Here is a 22,038-nt window from a genome sequence, read left to right on the forward strand (position 1 = left end):
TGGCAGAATAGGTTATAAGTGGTGCCTTCATAATAATTCATAATAGTCTGTAAAAAATGTGTTCCCAACTGGGAAATTCCATTTGAATTAAAAATTCATTAACTTATAGTCTGCAGATCCGTAATAAGCTATTAGGAGCAACAGTTGGGTTTCTGATTTGTAACACATATTTATTAGGTTGTAATGCAGTTATATAAGTGTTGGTAATCCATAAATCATGCTTAATAAGTTGTTGATGACGGGATTCTGCTCTCTTTATGAGGTCCAATCGCTTAAATGGATTTTTCACAAGCTTGTAACAGAAACATTGCTCTTATCAATTACAGCCATTACGAACCATTTTAGAACAGGATCTTTTTAAATGTGGTTTTGTTTTTTTTAAGGACATAATCAGTTTGAGCTTGAATTACGTTGCATGAAAAAGGAAGCAGCTCCACACAGAGAATATGTGCTCCATCGTTACAGTAATTTTAAATGCCGTCAAGGGGAAACATGAAGGCTGTAGTATTTGGCGATTATGGCAATTAGCAGATTTATTTGAACGTCTTGCTCTGTACTTTGTGTTCTTTCTATGAGAGGCAGCTTCTGTTTGACTCTCTGCTGCTCTCTTATGGCTCCTTCATGTAATTCAGCATAAGGAGCAAGTAGATGTGTGCCTTGTCCTGATGGTGTGTTCCAGTTACACGTTGTGTGACAAAATGTGTGTATCTCGTTGCAGTGATCTGAAGCTGCGAGTGCGCATCCTAATCGACGGCACGCTTATCATCTTCCGGGTCAAGCCGGAGGATGCTGGGAAATACACCTGCAGTCCGAGCAACAGCCTCGGTATCTCCCCCTCGGCATCAGCCTACCTGACTGTTCAGTGTGAGTGTTACCGTGGCAACAAAGTGGATGGGGGAGGGGCGGGGAGATGGTACAGCGAGCTGTGTGAGGAGGAGTGTGAGGGAACAGCAGTATGGAGGCTGCTGTATTTGGCAGCGCTGCTCTGCCACTGTAATGCAAAGTAACCTTCTTGGATTTCAAGGTCAGACATAACTGAGTCACATAGTTTGTTTGGACTCAGCCACTTAACAATTCCTCTTTCGAGTGGATTTTAATGATACAATTACTATCTATCCCACATCCAGTCTCAATCCTTAGCACAAAGATGGAGACAGCCTCGAGCTCAGACTCTTGCTCACCAGCTCTGGGGTGAGACAGAGAAACGTCACAGCTGCCCATCTGACGTTTTGTCAAATCCTCGTGTGATGAGCCAGTTTTCTCCCAAGTTTCCACTGCTCATTGATTACTGTGCTACAGTATGAGCGAGAGCGGGGGATTCACAGGCACTGCAGCCACTGATTTCATCACTACACTGAAATACAGCCAACAATAGTTAAAGCAGTGTCCTGGATGCGGTATGAAAAGCATTTTTTGGGTCTGTTTTTATGAGGTATCTAAACATAAAAAGGTTAAACCTACTGTTCCGCTAAAAATCACTTGAGTAATTAATTAAGGGTCCTTTAATTACTTTTGGACCAATTAGTTATCTCAAGTTGTAATTTGAAACAATAATAATTAGCAGGAAATATAACCACTTTTTAACATGTAGGTTTGATTTGTCAAGGTCAAATAAGTATAATATAAAATACTTATAAAGTACTTTAAGCGTTTTATTTTAAAGAGTATAAATGCAATAAAAATATAAAACAATAAATCATAATCATATTTACAAAAAATACATTTAGAGAATGAAACATTGGTAAGCCACTCATGTAAATGTAGTATGTGTAAATTAAAATTAAAAAAAGGCAAGGTCATTTGAATCATACATGTGTAATCTACCCATCCAACACTACATCATTTTACTGTAGTTTTGTACCACCAAATATTCAACTACCCTTCAACTTCACTTCTTTTATTCCTACAAGCAATGAACCTGTTTGTTATTTTCTGTATTCCATCAATTATGCATGTAGTATCCCTGACACAGATCTTTACTTTACCTGCAGACCCTGCCCGTGTGATCAACATGCCGTCTGTCATTTATGTCCCACGGAAACTGCCAGGCGTCATCCGCTGCCCGGTGGACGCCAACCCACCAGTGACATCAGTGAAATGGGAGAAAGACGGCTATCCCCTCAGAGTAGAGAAGGTTAGTGTTCATTTAGTCTCCTCTTGGTGTTACAATGTCACACTTTAACAGAAACTGCATAATATGTTACCTTTAAAGCACGTGGTGACTCTTGTTAGATTTTTGTAATGGATCTATATACTGCTTTTACCACTGTCCTTTGCTGTCCGTGTAACAGATAATTGAAGCTGTCCTTTGCTTCAGAAGAATTCCTTCATTTTCAAACAAGTGTCAAGTAGATAAAGTATCTCTCTGCTCAGAGTGCTCCATCTGCTGCTCTGTTTATCTAATCTACTGTCATTGAGGTCGCACAATATGTTGCGCTGCTGTTGACAGCAAGCCTGCATTACATAAGCATTAACGTAACAAAGAAAAAGGGGGCCTGTAATCATGTGTCCCACTTGTCTTTCAGTACCCCGGTTGGAGCCTGATGCAGGATGGAAGTATCAGGGTGGCGGAGGCAACCGAAGACTCCCTCGGCACCTACACCTGTGTGCCTTACAACGCTCTCGGTACCATGGGGATGTCCCCCCCTGCCACTTTGGTGCTAAAGGTACATCACTGCTCATGTTTGGTTCTTCATGTTTTAGCCTACACTGATGTGCCTAGACGATTGCATAATAGGTCTTGTGTTTGTGTGTTTCCTCCAGGATCCCCCTTACTTTAATGTGAGGCCTGGGGGGGAGTATCGCCAGGAGGCTGGGAGAGAGCTTGTTATCCCCTGTGCTGCTTCTGGAGACCCTGACATACCATCCATTACCTGGAGAAAGGTGCAACTCACAATCGCACTGCATGAATTTACTTCCAGTGAATGTTGGTTTACATCAACAAATGTGCCTTTACTTTTTTTAACCATGTAACTGTAATTTCCATGTCCATTAAAGGTGGGGAAGCCGAGCAAGAGTAAGCACAACATCCTACCCAGTGGCAGCTTACAGTTTCTGTCCCTCAGCAAGGAGGACCACGGAGAATGGGAGTGTGTAGGCCACCAATGTGGTGACAAGCATCACTGCCAGCACGCGAATCCTAGTCATCGGTATGAAAATCTATACATGGCTGTCAGCATCTTCGACCAAATGACCTTTCATAGTTATTATGAGTTCATTGTGACCTCACGTTGCTGTGTGTGGTCTGAGTGATTTGCATGATTAGACCCTCATGCCTCAAACACCTTGAGTCTGCCCAATTTCTCCTTGGGCATCATTAAAATTTCATTAGATCTTATCTAAAATAGGTTTATACAGTTAATTTAAAGCCTGACTCTATGATTACAGAGTGGTATCCTTCCCTCTGCTCAAAAACGTCACTGCACCCTTTGTCTTTTTGAGTCAATGGACCAAGGACATCTTTTCACAACCGAAATGACTTAAGGGTCGACAAAGGCAAGCACAGCTGTACTGGGAAGTTTAAGATACACAAATGTTTAAAAAACGGTTGTGGTTTAAAAGAAGACATGTAAATGGGTATTCCTTACTGAAGGAATAGTTTAACATTTTGGTAAATAAGCTAGTTGATTTTAAATAAGAAGATTTACAGTGTGCAGCTTGTTAGCCTAGCTTAGCCTATTCAGAATCAAGTTTATTGCCAGGTACGTTTACACATACAAGGAATTTGATTTGGCATCTGGTGTTGTGAACATAAACAATCTAAGAAAAACTGGAAACAGGGAAATCTTATTCTTGCCCAGTCCAAAAGGAAACAAAAAGTTACCAACACAAAGTTGAATTGAATCTGAACAAAACAAAAACACTTTAACTTTTCACTCAGCTAAGTAATTGTCTTCTGGCTGTAGCCAGAGTTGAATCCTTTGAAAATCTTATTAAGCTTATTTCTCTGAACTGAAAACTATTCCTTTAAATCTGTGTTTAAGTATCGTCTGCTAGTCTTCGGCATGTGAGCAAGTCACTCAGTCTGCCCCAGTAGCCCCTGCCCCGGAGCATGAGCTGGCAGCTGGCAGCGCTCAGCCTGCCTCTCCGTGTGACCAGCTCTCAGCTGACAGGTGTCACAGGGCAGTGGAGGCAGCTGTGCTCAGGTCTCTCTTTTATGAGAAGTAACTGGCTTTGGGCCACACAGCACATCTGTTGCGTGGGTGGGATAAGCAGAGCTGCAGACAGCACCGCTGCTCTTTAACTAGACCTTACACTGGTCACCACCTCAGCCATGGTCGCATGATTACACCAAGAGTGGGCAGACGCATGATGCAGCACAGCATTTTGGTGGTGAAAATATCAACAAAATGCGCCTCATTTGACTCCTTGCATGATTTGCCCACATCTGTGAATAATACAGTAATGCACCATGCATGTTAATATAAGATCTATACTGCAAGTGATATCAAATGAAAATCGTAAGCAGAAATATATAAGTAAACTAGTACATTGTGGTATTTTTAAATGTATTTCCTCTCTCGCTCGCTCTGTCCTGATCTTTCAGGCACCAGCCCACACGCTCCTGGCAACATCCACGTATTGCCCTCAACAACCTCTGCTAATGTGTCCTGGGAACCAGGATATGATGGTGGCTTCGAACAGACATTCTCTGTGTGGTATGGTCCAGTGTGAGTGCTCTTATTTAACTTCAAATCACTGGCAGCAGCATGCAGATGTGGAAACGCTTCTTGTGGGTTAAAGGCCTAGTTTAACCACCATGTTTCTCATGTCTTTATGATCATAAAATATGTTATAAATTCAATCCTAAGTATTTCTTTGGACAGAATGCTTCTTGGGGGTATTAAGTAAATGGTGTTTAAAGTATTGCAATAGCTCTGAAGGCAAACTCCGCAATATACATGCACCATATTTGTTAAATAAACTGCAAAGCTTCAGCAAGTAATTATGATCTTGAGATTACTGAGCACATTTTTTTCACCATTGTCTAAAGTTTACAATAAAAACGATGTATATTTTTTCTGTTCTGCCCCATTTGTGTTCTCAGGTCAAAGAGAACCGACTTTGGTCCTCATGACTGGCACTCTATGCCAGTTTCTGGTGCTCAGACCTGGTTGGTGGTGCCAGGGCTGGAGGCTGGGACAGAGTACCAGTTCAGTGTGTTGGCACAGAACAAACTGGGCACGGGCCCATTCAGCCAAGTTGTGACGGTCAACACTGCAGGTGGGTTCTCAATTAAAGGAAACTTGACTGCAAAATGAAAACAGCGAGTCGCACTGTTTCTATTTCCTAGAATGTCTTTAGATGCCAATCTCGAGATTCTGCGCTGTTGTTCGTTTTATACGAGTGTATACATACAGTTCCGGAAAAAATGTTAGGAGACCACTCCAAATTGTTGTTAAATCTTTATCTGTACATGGATGGAAGCCACTCCACTGTTTGTTGAATTTCAACACAGCGAGAAATTGTCAGTAGTTTATACAATACAATAAAAAAATGGGAAATCATTTCACTCTAAGACACACCTATAAATACTAAGACAAGAGCAAATGATAATGCTGAAGTGGTCTCTTAATTTTTTCCGGGGCTGTATATGTAATCTCTACTGAGGACAGGGCAGACTTGCCATCTTTTACCTGCTAAATCCTGCTCCTCCTCACTTTTGTTTTATGTTGATAATCACAATACACCCAACACATGCATATGAGCTGAGAACAGCTGATGTTCCTTGAATAGTGGATTTGTTCTCATGTGCAGAGTGATGCAGATAATGTTTCCCACAACATTTTGACTTGTCATAGCACGAGAGCAGAGGCGTAACTAATGACAGTAATGATGGCACTGTTCCATTTAGGTGTGCCAATAAGCCTGCGTGCAAAAAAGAGTCATTATTAATGTTATTAGTTCCACTTGTGTTTGACAAGTCAACATGTTCGCAGAGAGACATTTGTATTAGTGAGTTGTTACTCGGAGAATGTAGCCACTGTAGCTGTTTTTGATGTAAAAAAAAAAGGAGCTGATTAAAATGTTTCTTTTTTTACATCTTGTGTGTTGTAACCCCACTCATGCCTCAAGGGCATGCTGCCAATATCCAGTCTTAGTGTTCCACCATCTGAACTGAATTAAAAGTGAATTGTATTTAAAATCAATGTCTCAGCAAAAAAGGGCATGAAGGCAGAATTGTGCATTGCTGGTTTTTCTACCATACAGCAGAGAGGACAAAGGAGTGTTGAATAAAGGCATGCATAGATCAAGGAACATCTACATTCTTCATGTTGTGTGTTCAGTCACACTATGTGAGTGAGAAACAGTATCTACAGTATACTGTACATCAAACAAACCAAACCGAACTCTGGTGAGTCAGGTTGTATCACATTTCCTTACATATAGAAACCAGTTCCCTAAATGCCCTTTTTGACTATTGAAAACTTAAACATAAAAGGTTTTTTTCTCTCGTAGACTTGATCACAGTAATCTCTTCACAGTACTGGCTTTGTTCTTTACAGTGTTAACCCAGATTCTACTACTCATTGCTAACAAACAATGTGTTGGAAAGCTTACCTTTCAAAAAGGCTAAATGAGGCTTGCAAAGTTCTGACCTAGTTCACACACTCAGATAATAGATACATGGAAGTATACAAATGGGTTTATTGTTTATACTGTAGAGTAGGTCTACCTGTACATACATTGTTTCTTCATGTTAAATAATATAGTTTTTTTTGTACAATAGATCATGTTTGGTTTGTCAGAGATGAAGATTTTGGTTTACTTTTGGAGTATACCATGCTAGCATTATCATTCAGCTCAGAGTACAGCCACAAAACTAGCATTGCTCTAGACTTTTTTTTTTAATATGTTGGTCATGTCTGAATTACTTTCCTTCCTTAACTTCAAATGTTCAACATTTTTTGTCCACAGGCTCTCCTCTGGGTACCCCAGAACCACTGGTGCTTCTTACTCCACCACGGTGCCTAACAGCCAATCGCACGCAGCACGGTGTCCTCCTCACATGGCTTCCTCCAGCCAACCACTCCTCACCCATCGACCGATATATCATGGAGTTCCGCCTTGGGGAGAGGTGGGAGGTTCTGGATGACCTAATCCCGTCCACCGAGACCGAGCTCATAGCCAGAGACCTCGTTCAGGTCAGTTAAATACACATGCAGTTGATTCAGAAACATGGCTTTGTCTGGAAAATTAAGTGAATCTTGTAAACAATCTCCCTATTTCATTGTGACAAGCATAATCTAGTTATCGTTTTATATTTTAATAATTATAACATCTTTACACAGTTCGCTTTTTTATCATATGCACGTGATTTAATGTCCAGCTTCAATGTATGTAATCATCAAGAAACTGTCTTTTTTCGTCTCACTGCAGTTCAGCGCATTTTAAAAACGGTTCAATTTATAAATTACAATGAGTGAGTTTGTGGTACATACTGTACATTACTAAAATACGCATAACAATAATAAATAAATCAAATATCCTTTTAATACTGTATTTCACCTATACTTTGGTCAGTTTTCAGAATCACAAAGTGCTTTCTGTGTGTGTATGTTGTCTCTCTCTCACAGGAGTCCTGGTATGAATTTCGGGTGATGGCTGTCATGGATGACCTGATCAGTGAAAGCAGCAACGTAGTGGGAGTGTCGAGCACCGGTCAGTTCTTTTTTGTATGATGTATTACGATCTGGAGTCCTCAAATAGATATGCGAGTTTTTTGTGTTGGTTAAGTCCCCTTTCACCCTCCTGTGTGCCCCATCAGATCCCTTCCCTCCTGCGGAGTTGCCTGATGAGGGGCTAGCGCGGCCGGTGGTGGCGGGTGTCGTGGCAACTATCTGTTTTCTGGCAGCAGCAGTACTGTTCAGCACTCTAGCAGCTTGCTTTGTCAATAAGCAACACCGTCGTAAACTGAAGCGTAAACCAGGTCCGTCTCCCACTCCACTTTAACCCACATGTTATAAATATAGTAGATGATTGACCATGAAGGAATAACGTTAAGCCTATACCTGGACCATTGTGTGAATGTGAATATTTGCACAAGATAATAATAATAAAATGACTACAACAGGATGCAAAACAAATAGAAATAAAACCAAAAAAAAGCAACAACATTTAGCAATTTCATTTTAGTCTGTTGCTCTTATTTAGGATTGGTCCATTAACCCACAATGCACCCATGTGTCAGACTTTCTTTTGTGGTTTTGAACAGATGGAAATGCTAAATATAAATGTTTGTGTCCTCTCAGATCCTCCCTTGTCAGTGACACACTTCAGGAAAAGCATTGAGTCACCGTAAGTAAAGCTATAGGCCAAAGATCCTGCCGGACGCTACTACTGTCTATCTTCTAATGCTCCTTTACCAAAATGCCTCTTCCTATGTATTCTGAGACAAAGCATACACTACATTTTGACAATAAATAACAGTTAAAACAAAAAAAGTATTACATTTAATTTAAACAGCTGGCAAATGGAAATATGTACATAGTCTTTTTTGAGCCTTGTTAGTAGAACTGATTATAATGCAAGACATGCTTTCTCCTTGGCATTTAAGTAAAATATACAGACAGTATAGGCACACAGAAAAAGCAGAACGCAAAATGGATGATCTAAAAACACGATGATTATATGTTTGGGCTACTTGAAGGTTTGGAAGAACATGAACAGTAGCAGCCTCTAGCGGATCAGTGGCAGATAAAGGAAAGTAAAATCAGCCAAGTCAGCATTTTAAGCACATTACCCTGAGTGCCCAAGCTGCAGTATGTGTATTGATTTTTGATCCATCTGTATTCTTAAACGCTGTCTGCTTTCTGCATGATTCAAAGTGTGTAATAATGCTATTTTATGTTTAGCTGCACATTTAATGTACAGTCCGCTACATGTGTGTATTTGTCTGTCTGTCTGTAAATCTTGGTACATTTATGACTGCATTTCAATTTCATTTGTGGATATAATCTATGTAAAATCACATTCAAGAATAAATGTTTGTCTGCCTGAGACTAAAGATAAAACGTCAGTATCAGATACCTTGTTTATTTTTAATGAAACGGTAGGTCAGGAAGTTCACCCTTAGTCCTTCCTGAAGTGGCATAGTCAAAGATGAACCAGGCCCATGTCATTTGTCTCCAATCGCAGGCCTCCTCTCACCCCCTTGCCAGGGGTAGAGCCCTGCTGGGACGAGCCTGCCAGGAGCAGTTTCTTGCCCCCGCCCGCCAGCCCCCTGTGAGTGCCTGCCTGCACCATAATACAGAGTGTGCTGCACTGCACTGGCTTGGCTGCATGATTAAAGCATTGCATAGAAATTAACTGACTATTTGTTGTAGTGAAGCCTACCGCTGGCCTATTTGCATGCACTAACTCTCACGCACCATACAGGGATTAATTTGCATTAGCTCCGGTGCATGTACAGTACAGTTCAGTACTGTGTATATGCACTCTTTACTCTGTATGTCTACCTGATGCATTCACTGACTTATTAAGTGTTGACAATGCTGCTCCTGGTGTGGGCAAATGAGGCCTGGTTAGATGTCATCTGCTTTCCTCACATCACCATTTGGTGCAGCATATGGAAATTGTTCTCATGTCTGCTCACGAAGATTTAGATTCAATAGATTTGTGATACGGTTGTCATGGTTGCGTCGCTGGTTCTCCTCTCATCCCGTCATTCTCGCTTCATTAGCTGTCAGGATGATGCTGCTGCCATAAACTGGTCATTATCATTCATTATGGCTGCCTAAAAGTGCTTTAGCTTTGTATTGTTTCATCTGTTTCACTTGAAAATGATCGTCATTTATCGTCAGACAGTTTTCTGTTGTTTAAGAAACTTTACTCACCTACCCTTCAGGTTTCATGTGTTAAACTCAGCCAGTGCCTTTTCTCTGCATTTTTTCGATCAGGTTATCATCTGGGAAAATAAGTCCAGAGAGCTCTCCTCCATCTAGGCCCCGCTCTCTTTCTTCAGATGGGTCCCACGGCCCAGGCCTATACGTCAGGAAGCTGCCCAGCCCTCAGAGGGAGCGAGACAAAGAGCTCTCCTTCTACAAGAAAACCAAGCGTGCCATAGCCAGCAAGAAATACAGTGTGTCCAAGTATGAAGCAGAGGTCACCACGCCTATTGAGCTGATAAGCCGTGGCCCTGATGGCCGCTTCGTCATGGAAAGCCCACCGGCCCGCCGCATCCACGGCTTCCCCTTCGCAGAGGAATCTGACATGTACCCTGAGTTCCGGCAGTCTGATGAGGAGAATGATTTTGACCCCGGGCCTCTGCCGCCCATCATGCCCACGCTGCGGCCCCAGCTCTCCCCAACATCCTCCAGCCTGGAGTCAACGCAGCCCCCCAACTACAGCCCCCGCCTACACAGGGCCATGGAAGGTATGAGCTTTGCAGAGGGCAGTGCACTTCACGCCTCAGGGCAGGCCCCAGCCTCCCGCTACAGGGGCTTTCCCCAGGGCCCATTCTATGGGTATCTAGGCAGCCGCATTGAATCAGGGATTCCACCACCATTCTACATGCCTGACATCAGCCCGCGCAGCTCTGCTCTGTCCTCCCCCCCAGGCACCGCCGAGGGGCCCTTTGGTTACCCCTCCATCCCTGAGGAGAGTGGTGAGATGGAGCACCATCAGTACACTGCCTCTGGCCATTCTCTGTCGCACACACACAGCCCGCCTCGCTCTCCTGAAAGCTGGCAGCCTCATGAGTTACCCTTCCTGGGTCTGGAGGGCCCACGGTTCATATACCCGCCTCACCATCCCTTGCATCATCCCCAGGACCTCCCTGATCCACCCCCATACCCTCCTCACTCTCACCCCCACGGTCGCCTGCACCTCTCTTCCCTAAAGGATCCATCAAGCCCTGGACTCCTGCAGCTGGAAGTCCCTGTGGCTTCCCAAGGGAGAGACAGGCCCATGGGGCCTCCGGTTAGGCGTTTAGCTATGCAACAGGCCCAGAGTCTCGGCCAGCTCAGACACACGGCCCACGGTGTGGGTGTACCAGTGTTGCCTTACCCTGACCCGGCAGCCCGTGCAGGGAGCCCAAGCACAGCCCCCAGTAGTAGCCCTCAGTCCTGGCTCAGCCCGAGAGCTGGGCGCCGGGCAGACCCCAGCCTACCCCCATTAGTACTCCAGCCCTCCCGCCTCTCTCCACTCTCCCAAAGCCCCCTTAGCACCCAGCCAGGTTCCCCAGATATTCTAGTGCGGCCCCCTCCACGCCCCAGCATCCTCCGCACCTCTCGGTCTCTGGAGATGCATGAAATCACCCTGCAGCCCACTGTCAGTTTCTCCAGGAGGTCTTCCCCGTCCGCCTCTCCCACTCAGAGCCAGTCCACCAGGCATCCCAGCCCCAGTTACCACGCTCACATGTCCTATGCCTCCACTGCAGCCAGTTACCCCTCCCAGTCCCCCTCTCCCCCTCAGGAGGGCAGGGATGTATTCGGGCAGAGGCCGTCCCAGAGAAGGACAGAGGAGGAGATGCTGCCCTCAGAGCCCTCTCAGCTCCAGATATCAGCCTCAGGGTAGGTGATCCATTCCAGTAGAGAATAGTCACATATTTATTTAAAGGGGAGACTTGTCTTCTCGTCTGCCTTCTCGTTTTCCAAATTTCCTCGGTATTTATCCACAGTTTTAATTTAATGTTGCCATTAAGGAATAATTAAGATGCATATTGTACTTTGATATGCAGAAGGCATGTAATTGCATTTAGCACAAAATGTATCAGTTTACAAAAATGACATTTACCTAAACCTGTTGGCATGTGAAAACTCAATCTGATTTTAAGATCAAATATTATTGTCTTTATCATTTGATAGCTCTTATTTTATCTCATAAAATAATTTTCACAATGAAAATGTAGGTTCAAATAATTACGGCAGGAACATTAGACAAAATACTAAGCTAGATGCTGTTGTTACTCTAAAGTTTACTGTTTTCAAAACTGTGCCATTATTTTCTTTCCCCCATATTGAAGATTGGAACGAATCGATAGCAAAAGTTATGTTCAACTTTAACGGTTTAGTGTATATTTGTTTTAATTTACATACATTTTATTACACTATATAACAAAGAAAATGTATTACTTTCTGATTAATCCATGTTCTTAAGCAATTATAAGCCACAGCTAAAGGCTTAATTAATGATTAGTAATCTTTAATATAAAAGTAATAATTCATATACAAGAAAGCCGTCAGATCTAAGTTTTTAAATGAAAGAAAACATTAAATAAAAGGAAAATTGTGTCCCATTTCCTAATAAGCAACACAAAAACCTGGTTAGTCATCTGGACAGTATTTATAAATGTAAATATGTCAATCATAGATTGCAGTTTTTCAAGTCTGCAGTTGTAAATGATTAGTAGTTGTTAGTGGTTTAAATAAACCTTTACATAAAATGACTTACGATTAAGTACGACAAGCAATACAAATAAATAATAAAGCATTAATATACTAACAATACAAGTACAGAAAAACTGTATACTGTTGGATTTTCTATACAAATTTTACATATTTATACCCCTGGGTAGTTTGTGAATATAACTCCGGAAATCAATACCTTTTTTGTATATTAATACGTCGTAATCTTTTTGTTGATTATATATTACATTATCTCAATTGGCAGTATAAAAAGTATGGAGCATAAAGCAGCAAGAAATGTAAATACTCTAGTACTATTAAAACTTACTAATTTGCTTCATTGGTGATACATAAAAAAATATGTTTTAGACAAAAAGTTAGTGATTTATCAACCATTAATAAAGCAGTAATACAATGTGTCTCATTAGAAAGTGTAATTTTCTGTATAAGAATATAAACTCTGAGCTTAAGACCGTTTTCCCTGAAGGAATAAAACAATCAAATCTCATCAGAAGGGATTCACCCCCCAACAGTCTTGATAGATCAGAGCCCCGTACACAGATTAGCAGTCATCACCCAGGAGGATTTTGTTTTATGTGCACCTATATAACAATATAGCTCAGACTCGTATACTTTTATGCCCCACAATAATTTCTTTACTGCACACATTCCTGCGCCCTCTCACACCCACCTCACACCCCTAGTCGCTATAGCCATACAGTAGCTAAAGCCACGAGGCAGAGCCCTCGCTCCTGCACCATCACTGGCCTCTAAGGGAAGGTAGCTTATAGGGCTGCTGCTTTATAGAGGGTAAGGGTCTTACGTGATTTGTTTTTGATTGATCTTAGCTATCTGGGCAGCGTTGTGACCCGGTCCCCTACGCCGCAATAGGTAAGGGTCGGACCCATGTCTGAGAGGGGAGGGGTCAGCAGGGGGAGGGCTCTAATCACTCTCTCCTTTAAAGGGGAATCGCTTTAGGTTGTGCCTCTGTGCTGGATTCAAGTGAAGTACAACTAATGGTAAAAATGACTGCAGGACACATTTGTCAATACTCTTCCCAGGCACAGTAAGCCTGCTGCGGCATAGGCTGCTGTTATTAGGCTTGTGAGCAAGCATGAGGAGCGGTTTTGGACTGTGGAGAAGCATTTTTGTCTTTGGATTGTATATTGAATACAGACATGTTTCCCTGCAACCAAAAATATAAGCCTTGAATCAATAGAGGATGCACATGAATGATAGACTGGAGTATTCCCCTTTAAAGTTTTGTTCCATGTGCAAAATGCCATGCATGCATTCTCTAAACTTCTCTCTACAACCAAACAAATAACAACAATTCTCAAACTAAATTCTTTGTCACATTTGTTGTCCTAAGTGCTTTCGTTTTTCTGTCATGTGACTGTTTTTAATGGCCATTTCCTCTTCCTGTCATGTGACTTGTTCTTTAACGGCCATTTCCTCTTCCTGCCATCTCCTCCCGTCAGCATGGTGAAGCCTCTGTACGCAGTGTTCATGTTTATGAAAGTGTGCTGTACAGTGTTCATGTCTATGGAAATGTAGTTTAACACACTGTGATATCTGCACACAGTTTATGTGATAATGGAAATGTTCTCTATCTGTCCAGGACTGTTTCAAACATTTGTCTCCCCCTCTCTGCTAATGGCTCTCACTCTCTCTCTCCACAGTGACAAATGAAGGACAAGCATCTCTAAAGTTTTGTGTTCCCTATGCCTTTTGAAACAATACATTTTTTCGCCCAACAACTTGACTTATTTTGACATTAAGTCAAGTTTTGAAGCTGTTTGTATTCAGTTAGTTGAAGTGCCAAGACATTAAGCCGACACTGAGACTCTGGACTTTAGAGTTTAGCGTTTGTGAAGTTAATTAATTGCATCTTTCTATGAGAGATGGGCAACAAAACCAGAGTATTCTGTGTGAGGTAAAACGGTATTCTATGACAAAGACCTTACATTGGTGTGATTTTGTAACATTGATTGTTTATGATTTAACTTGCTTGTATCACTCATAAAATGAAAATAGTTTATAGAACACAGTAAATACTTCATACCAACAAACTTAGATATCTCTTATGCTCTTCTGTTAAGTAAACAGAGGGGTATCAGAAGATATTTAAATTTAGGCTCGATTGATACAGGAACAGTCATTTTAAAGTTCCTGAAATTATTTTCATTTTATGAGTTGTATACAGCAAAGAGACCAATATATTGTCTGCATATCTGAAGCAGTCACTTATTAAAGACCCCAACCTGAGTGAACAGAGCAATTTCAATAATTGTCTTAAACCATTATTCCAACATAACAAAATGTCCCTGATTTTTAAATTACAACATGGGACCTAAAATATTTTGCACTTCACCTTTCAGGAGTAATGTGTGGAATGCAATTCTATTAATCCAATAATTCCTGGACTGGGTCTTTAATGTAATGATCGTTTCAGACGTAATAAATTCACCAACTCCACATTATTTCAACTTCTCTTTCTTTCTCTCACTTTCTCATTTCTTTCCCATCCTTCTTTCTGTAAATCTAACTTTGATCATCCATCATTGCAGATAGAAAGTGGACATTCATCATCTTAGTTAAAGGGCTCTCAGTAGAAGTACAAGAGCTCATCGAACCTTAAGATAATGAAAATAGCTATCCGAAATGTATAACTGATATTAACATGTGGACGGGCCCGGACATGACTGTTGGATTAACAGAGCAACGTGTGCTGTGCTGTTTCTCTTCTTCTCAGAGAACCTCTAGGTGCGTCTAGTGATCCTGCCGGGTCTGAGAGCTTACCAGCACTGCTACACCACTGTATTACTAAGGCCAAGGGAGTGGCTGCCAACAACAATAACAACACAACCTCCGTAAGGAGAACAGGTTCGTCTGACGGTTAGAATAAACGTTTATCTTAACCCTCTTAAGCACTTTTAGGGCCTTCTTTGCTCCTGTCACATTTGACTCACTGCAAACTCTTTTTTCGCAAGTCCTTCACCTGTATGAAAACAATCATGGCTATAAGTACTCTTTAAAAATGTTAATAACACAGACAAAATGCCATTGATTATTCAAATGTTTTTTGAAAGTGCTTCAAAAATGGTATGCTAACTACTGTATGCTATGCCACAAAATGGGGTTTCCAAATGCAATACAAATTGAAAAGAAAAATGTTGTTACCTTTACCTACAACCTCTCTTATCCTTTCTTCTCAGCTTTGTGTAAACAGTTCAAAGTTTCATTGAGATTTAGTCACATTACAGTCAGTCTCCATCTAAACACTCAAGTTGTGCTAAGGGGTGCAAAATATTAGTTTTTTGAAGGATCTGGCTAGAACTTTAATTTAAATAAATCGAGTTTGATGAAATATCACAAAGTTAAGCTTGGTTTGGTTGCTTTAATCACATAATATGTTCAAGGGTCACTGGAAAATCCAACATTGTCTGTTTTCACAGACAATAATATCTGTTATATAGTTTAGGCTATGTTTAATGGTGTTATTTCATGTTTGTTTTTCACACTTACCTTTTTGCAGTTGAGAGGTTTAAATAAGAGGATGGTGTGTTATTCCTTTGCTTCCCTCTGCCTCCCTTATCAGGTGTGTGTCCCTCTCAGACCCAGCAGCAATCTCAGACCCCCCAAGAGGGAGAGGATCTCCGCAGAAAGAGGAAAAGGCAAAACAAGAAGAACCCCTATGTCTATTTGACCTCCTTCCTGCACCGCAGGCAGTCTGATGAGGACCAGACAGGCATACTGGCCAGTGCAGACTCCGAGAGCCCTAATTATGGCACTCTACGCTGATCTGTGTGCCCTCCAAGCCATTGGACGAGACTGAACCCACCTCAGTCCTCCCTGCTCCAACCCGAGCTCTAGCAAACACATTTCTTATAATCTCTTAAAGTTCATCAGGGTCTGGGCAGCGAGAAACATCCAGCTGTAAACTCCGGGGGTTGAAAATCTCATGTGAAGTCAAGAACAATGGCTTTTCTGACTTGTCACCACCACTTGTCTCTGAGGAATTTCACTTGAAAACGTTTGAAACATATATAATGTATATAAATAGTAAAAACAAGGGAATTAAGCTTCCTTCTACAGTAATAAAAATGTGTTGGTTGAGTATGTCACAACACGTAAAAGATTTTTCACTCACAGGTCATTGATGGGTCCATATCTTTAGGTTTTTCAGTGATACAGTGTACTGTGAAACCTGGTGCGTCCTTGGACATGGACATGGGTCTACCTTTCCTACAATACAAATAGCGTCAATATTTAAACACAGGGTTCTTACCACAAAATATACCTCAGAGTAAACGCAGAGTTGCTGTAAATCTTTGGGTATACTGTAAGTACTTTACCTTTTTACATATAAAACGTATGGATTAAAAGGTTTATATTACACGCCGCACTCATTCAGACAGATAATGACCTAACTTGATCTAATTTAGCTTTTTACTATCGATAATAGCTGGAATGTTTTGTTTATTTTCATGTACGATTCAATGCCAACCATTAGAGGACTGTCTTAGTTATAGTGCTTGATGACTGAGTGTGTTTACACTTGTCATTAAAGCACCAAATTAGGATCAAGATCATAGCCTTCATGAGAGCTTTCAAAATAATTTGGGGCTTACACGCTCAACAGATGTTGGACTTTAGGTTTAGAAGAACAGGGTGATGAATTGTGAAGTGTACTGTAGTATGTATTTCATTATTAAGAAATCATTTGTGGAACGTGGCACGTCTCTAGGTGCCTTTTTGCCTTTTCTCTTGTTTTTTCTAACATAAACTGCCTTTTCCTTCGCCTTCTCATATTGGTCTCTTCTGGAGGTTGGAAGTGAGGGACTTTAATATTATGTGTGTTTTTACTTTCTCTGCCAAGGACACATTAGAGAAAACGCTACAGAGAATGCTTCTTTGCTGTTTTTTACATTTGTATTTCAAATGGGTACCTGCTTCAACTGTGTGTACCCAAGTACAAGTACACAACCAGATTACCCATACAAATAAAACAAAAAATACCAATTCAAATAAAAAAGGCAAACTAAATCCAATAAGTACTACTTACATTTTCAAGTACAAGAGCATTGTGCATGAGATTTCATGCGTAACTAGGATGTTAATGTTTAACAACAGCTGTTAGAGGAGAATGTGATTTCTTCATGAAGCTGTTAACAAGCAATGGGAAACACTCTAACAAAGGCCACCCTGACTGTTTATCTTTAACAACTGTATATTTCTTGCTAGCTACTTCTCTGTATGTTTGTTACTTTTTCGTCACTAACCGATAATGAATGTATGTTTTGCTGTACAGAAAATGAATGTCCCGATGTCACAGTACATTGAATGACCCATTACGTTGTTTATAGAGCAGCTGCCATTGGTGAGATGTCCAGTTGGCAAATGAAGTCCAAATTGATTAACTTCTCTGTGTTATTGCTGAATAACGTAATAGCTAACGGCCCCACACCACTTCTGAGCCAAGCTCCCTTTCTTCTGATGGCTACAAGAAACCCATTTCCTTTTTTACTGCTAATGCTAATTCAATCACTCAGACATATCAGCTATATTTCCATCTGCTACAAACAAATCAGAGGTTTCCGACAAATATCCACATGAATGAATCGACTCAATGTCTGCTTACTGAAATCTCTTTTGACAAGTGAGAGTGATGATTGCCTGAAAGTGAAAGTGCATATTCTACTTTAACAAATTGGTTTCTTGTAAGATACAATTAAAACGAAAAAAGATCTATATTTGTTATGTACTGTACATGGTATGTATTGTATTTGTAAAGATGAATCAAACCATGTTTTACAGGAATACGTTCTTGTATGAGGATGTATGAAAAGACGGGAAGGATCCCTAGGAAAACTAAATTAGATTATATATAAAAGTATTTGCTTACAGTACGGCTTTAAGTGGATAATGTTTCTAAAACACTTTAAGGTGCCTCATTTGTCATACTCTTGCAGACATTATTTTACCTGAGAAGAAAAAAAACCTTAATGTTAGTACCGTACGATGTATTATTGCCATAGCCCGCTGGCTGCACAAGTTAAGTAGTATTTTCTCTGATGTATAGTACGTGAATGCCCTTTGGAAAAAGCTTTAGAAGCAGACGTGTGTTGCCCTCTATAACAATATCCCTGGAACAAAGTTATACTAGTAGATTTATCCAGATCTTTCGCCTTCAGGTGTCCAAAGCAAATAAACTGAAGGAAACTTTTTTCTAAGAGTCACAGACATGCTCTCGTCATGTACAATACGTGCTGTGGAGGAAACTGTGTTTACATTAGTTTGATAAAGAAAAGTGTGTTAGGGCATAGTTGCTTTGAACATTACGACTTGGTGCTATGTTTAACTTTGTGGTGCTGTAGAATAGAGGTCTAAAGATTTTTTGTTCTGTTTCCACAAGCAGGCCCTTTGTGTTTGAGCAACTAAACTAGCTCCGGTAGACACTATAGGTCCTTATCATAACAGTATCATGGTGTGATGACAGTGATAGACAATACTGGAAAAATAGTAGTATAACCTCGAGTAATAGAGACTTGTGACCTTCAAATGAACTCCTGTTTTCTATAGTGTGTTTGCAATGTCTGTCTGTGCTTCCAAGGTACCCTCTCTAAAGTATATTTGTGATGATATTGACAATATTAACCCAGCCTAAAAAGAGAACCTGGTTTAGATTAGTACACAACCGCAGGACACATGGGAGGGAATCTGAGAGTAATGTCAGTTCACGAGGGGATCTTTTCTACACACTTCCTGTAGGTCCGCCATCTTTGGTTAACAGCACTGTTTTTCAAGCACACTATCTGCAGGGGCGTAACCGTCTCATGTCATCACCACTTTTCTGAGAGTAAAGATACTACTAGTACTGTACAGTATGGCCACGAGTAGCCATCAGACCACATTTGTATTTATTGCTGATTCTCCTGGTTGAAAGGTGTTGGGAAAGCTCATACATCCTCTCCGTGGGTTTAAAACGAATGGATGTTGTCTTCCGGGCTCTTTTTTGCATATTCAACAGAAACATGTACAGCGTTTAAGAGGGCTGCTTTGGACGTACTGTTAGCTCAAAATTTTTTGTTTTCCTTTTCGATTGTTCTGCTTACAGCTTTTAGTGCATCACTAGGTGCTGGTAGGATGATACTTAGAACCGATTTGATTTTTTATTGTATTAATCTTGCATGTAGAGACAATACAAAAAAACGCCTATTTAGCAATCATTCATGGACATCCGAGCTGGTTGTTATTGGACGGAAAATAGAAATATGTAGTATTTTCTATATTCTCTGTTTTTTCATGTGTACCAGCACTGAGAAACTAGAATGTATTATTATCGTAGGCTACAATAAGCACTACATCGTTGACTGTTTTAGCTATTGCTCATACTCAAGCAAACCAAGTAGTGCTTAAAAAGGAAGAAAATGTACTACATTTAATTTCATTTTCATCCACTGAACTCTGTGCTGTTCATCACATGTTTACATTCTGTATTCTATGTTGTTTATTGTTTTTTTGTACATAATTTGTCTCCATAATGGTCTTTAAGTTGTATTCAACACTGTTCATATGTAAATATTTTTTTTTACTTTTCTCTGTTTTAAAATGATAACCTGATGTCCTTATTTTGGTTTCAGTTTTTAGACTTGTTTTTCTGTTATGTCACCACATCAGGTATAACGCTTCACTTAACTTTTTGTGAGCAATTAACTCATACTGTATGGTGCTGTACCAAAGCCTTATGTATAATATTTGTATTATTTTATCTCGTTTGCCACTGCTGTCCAGTGAATTCTGTATCATCTGAGATCATGTCTTACTCACTCTTCATGTTCAACTGCCATGGATGTCATTTCTTTATTGAGTAAACAGAAACCTGAACGAACTATGATGTAAAAACTCTGGCCTGTTACCAACTGGCCTGGATATGACAGTCGCCGTCAAAAGCCTTTGTAAGGAAAAACACACAGGCTCACTGCTGGTGGCTCATTGTGACGTAGACATGGGCCTAGCACATGATCTATGCTCTATATATGGCATGTCTATGAGAAAATGAAAAAAGTGTTGTATTCATGTCACCATATCATTTCAAAATGCTTAGTCCCATATGAAATTTTCCTCTCAAATTTTTGTATTTTGATATAATAAAAAAATCAAAAGAGGTTTTATTTTTCCTTGTGATTTTGTTTTCCTAGACTTAAGCTTGTCCAACCATATCTCTCAAGAAGGTGTAGTTCGTATGCTGGACACATGGTGTAGGTGTTGGGCAGATGGAGGAAAGGTGGGGATTGGAGCAGTTTAATCAGGCCAGGGGTTTTTAATTCTAGGACACACTAGCAGCAGCCCATGAGTTTAAGTGCAAGGTTTTATATCTGTTACTATCTCAAGAAAATCATTTTCTATTTGACATGTTGGATATGTGACTTTATTAAGAATGGTTCCACTGAGATCAAAGTCTATATTTATATGCACACAAGTTGTTAAATGATTACCCCCAGCTTGGCTTTCTCCATTCAAGCATTAAGGAATGATTTGTGTGGTGGAACGAGAAAAACAAATAACTTGAAAGAGGATGAGTCCTATCAGAATGACCTTTGTGCTCACCCCCGGCAGGCTCACAAACAAATGAGCAGCGATCTGCATACACCTGAGGAGAGCAGTTAATCCACTGCGCAAACACACCAACCATTTGAGGCGCCACCTGCAGACTCTTTTGACAAAAATAGTCTAAATGTTTAACATTTTCTTCAGCTATTACACAACAATTAAGAAAAAATAGTTGTTCCTATAAGTGATTTTGGCTTTGTCTGTAGCTCACTTCTCATTCAGTTTGTCAGTTTATTTTCTCTTTTTTCCAGAAACAAAGCCTACACAAATAACAGTTTGTCATTGAGCAATACACTTATGTGTTCTTACCAAAAGTAAGTTGGGGATTGATTAACTTTGGCAATGGCCCGCCTATGATCCAGGTAGCAACCAGTTAGCTGAGCCTAACAGACTGGCAACAGATTGCCTGGGTCTTATACAAGGTAACATCACAGCACATCGTAAACTCACCAATGTAACGCTTTACACTAGCTGAGGTTTAACCATAGTCTTCATAAAAATTATGTAATTTATATTTCTTATAACTTCCTGGACACCTTGTGGTCACCATGGAGTTGCCAGGCAACAACACATAGGGAAATGTTGTTTTTTATATTACATAAATTGTATTATAGATTTGAGTAAACACAACATTTAATTTGAGATGACAAGACATTTTGAGACACTGATAAGCATTCTATAATTTCAATTGTATCTTCTTTCTTCTTTGGACCATGCCGGATTTACCTGTTACTTATGCATACAGTATGTTTCCTGCATGTGTAAATAATGGCCTGCTTAGATACTTTCCATGACTGCTAAAATGTTGAATTATTGCTTTTAAAAGTTGCACTGATGTTAAGTATTTGCTTGATCAATAACATTAATAATAACAGTAGTTAAATTGTTAGATATAAATGAGCAGAGATCTCTTTTCAGAGATCTTTTTATTGCATCTTTCAGTACATGTTTTTGCAGGGATCATAATTGTGTTCCAGTGCCTCCAGCAAAAAAAAAAAGTATTAAAATCATCTCCTTCAGTGGATGGGCACAATAAGATGATGAATTAGGATGATGGTTTGCAGGTTTTACTCCT

General features: G+C 40.4%; 1 protein-coding gene across 1 annotated transcript in view; it reads left to right on the forward strand.

Moving 5' to 3' along the window:
• Positions 1 to 20,469, forward strand: part of igsf9ba (immunoglobulin superfamily, member 9Ba) — a 54,066-nt gene extending 33,597 nt beyond the window's left edge. The window contains 15 exon segments of the mRNA XM_063907860.1: positions 719 to 864; positions 1,992 to 2,134; positions 2,526 to 2,666; positions 2,764 to 2,883; positions 2,998 to 3,096; positions 3,098 to 3,149; positions 4,547 to 4,670; positions 5,048 to 5,223; positions 6,919 to 7,145; positions 7,578 to 7,662; positions 7,769 to 7,930; positions 8,253 to 8,298; positions 9,900 to 11,513; positions 15,103 to 15,233; positions 15,949 to 20,469. Of these exon segments, the coding sequence (XP_063763930.1) occupies positions 719 to 864; positions 1,992 to 2,134; positions 2,526 to 2,666; positions 2,764 to 2,883; positions 2,998 to 3,096; positions 3,098 to 3,149; positions 4,547 to 4,670; positions 5,048 to 5,223; positions 6,919 to 7,145; positions 7,578 to 7,662; positions 7,769 to 7,930; positions 8,253 to 8,298; positions 9,900 to 11,513; positions 15,103 to 15,233; positions 15,949 to 16,151 (3,469 nt within the window). The 3' untranslated portion in view covers positions 16,152 to 20,469.
• Positions 20,470 to 22,038: the final 1,569 nt, after the last annotated feature.

Source organism: Eleginops maclovinus, chromosome 18 (assembly GCF_036324505.1).
Source record: "Eleginops maclovinus isolate JMC-PN-2008 ecotype Puerto Natales chromosome 18, JC_Emac_rtc_rv5, whole genome shotgun sequence".
NCBI lineage: Eukaryota > Metazoa > Chordata > Actinopteri > Perciformes > Eleginopidae > Eleginops > Eleginops maclovinus.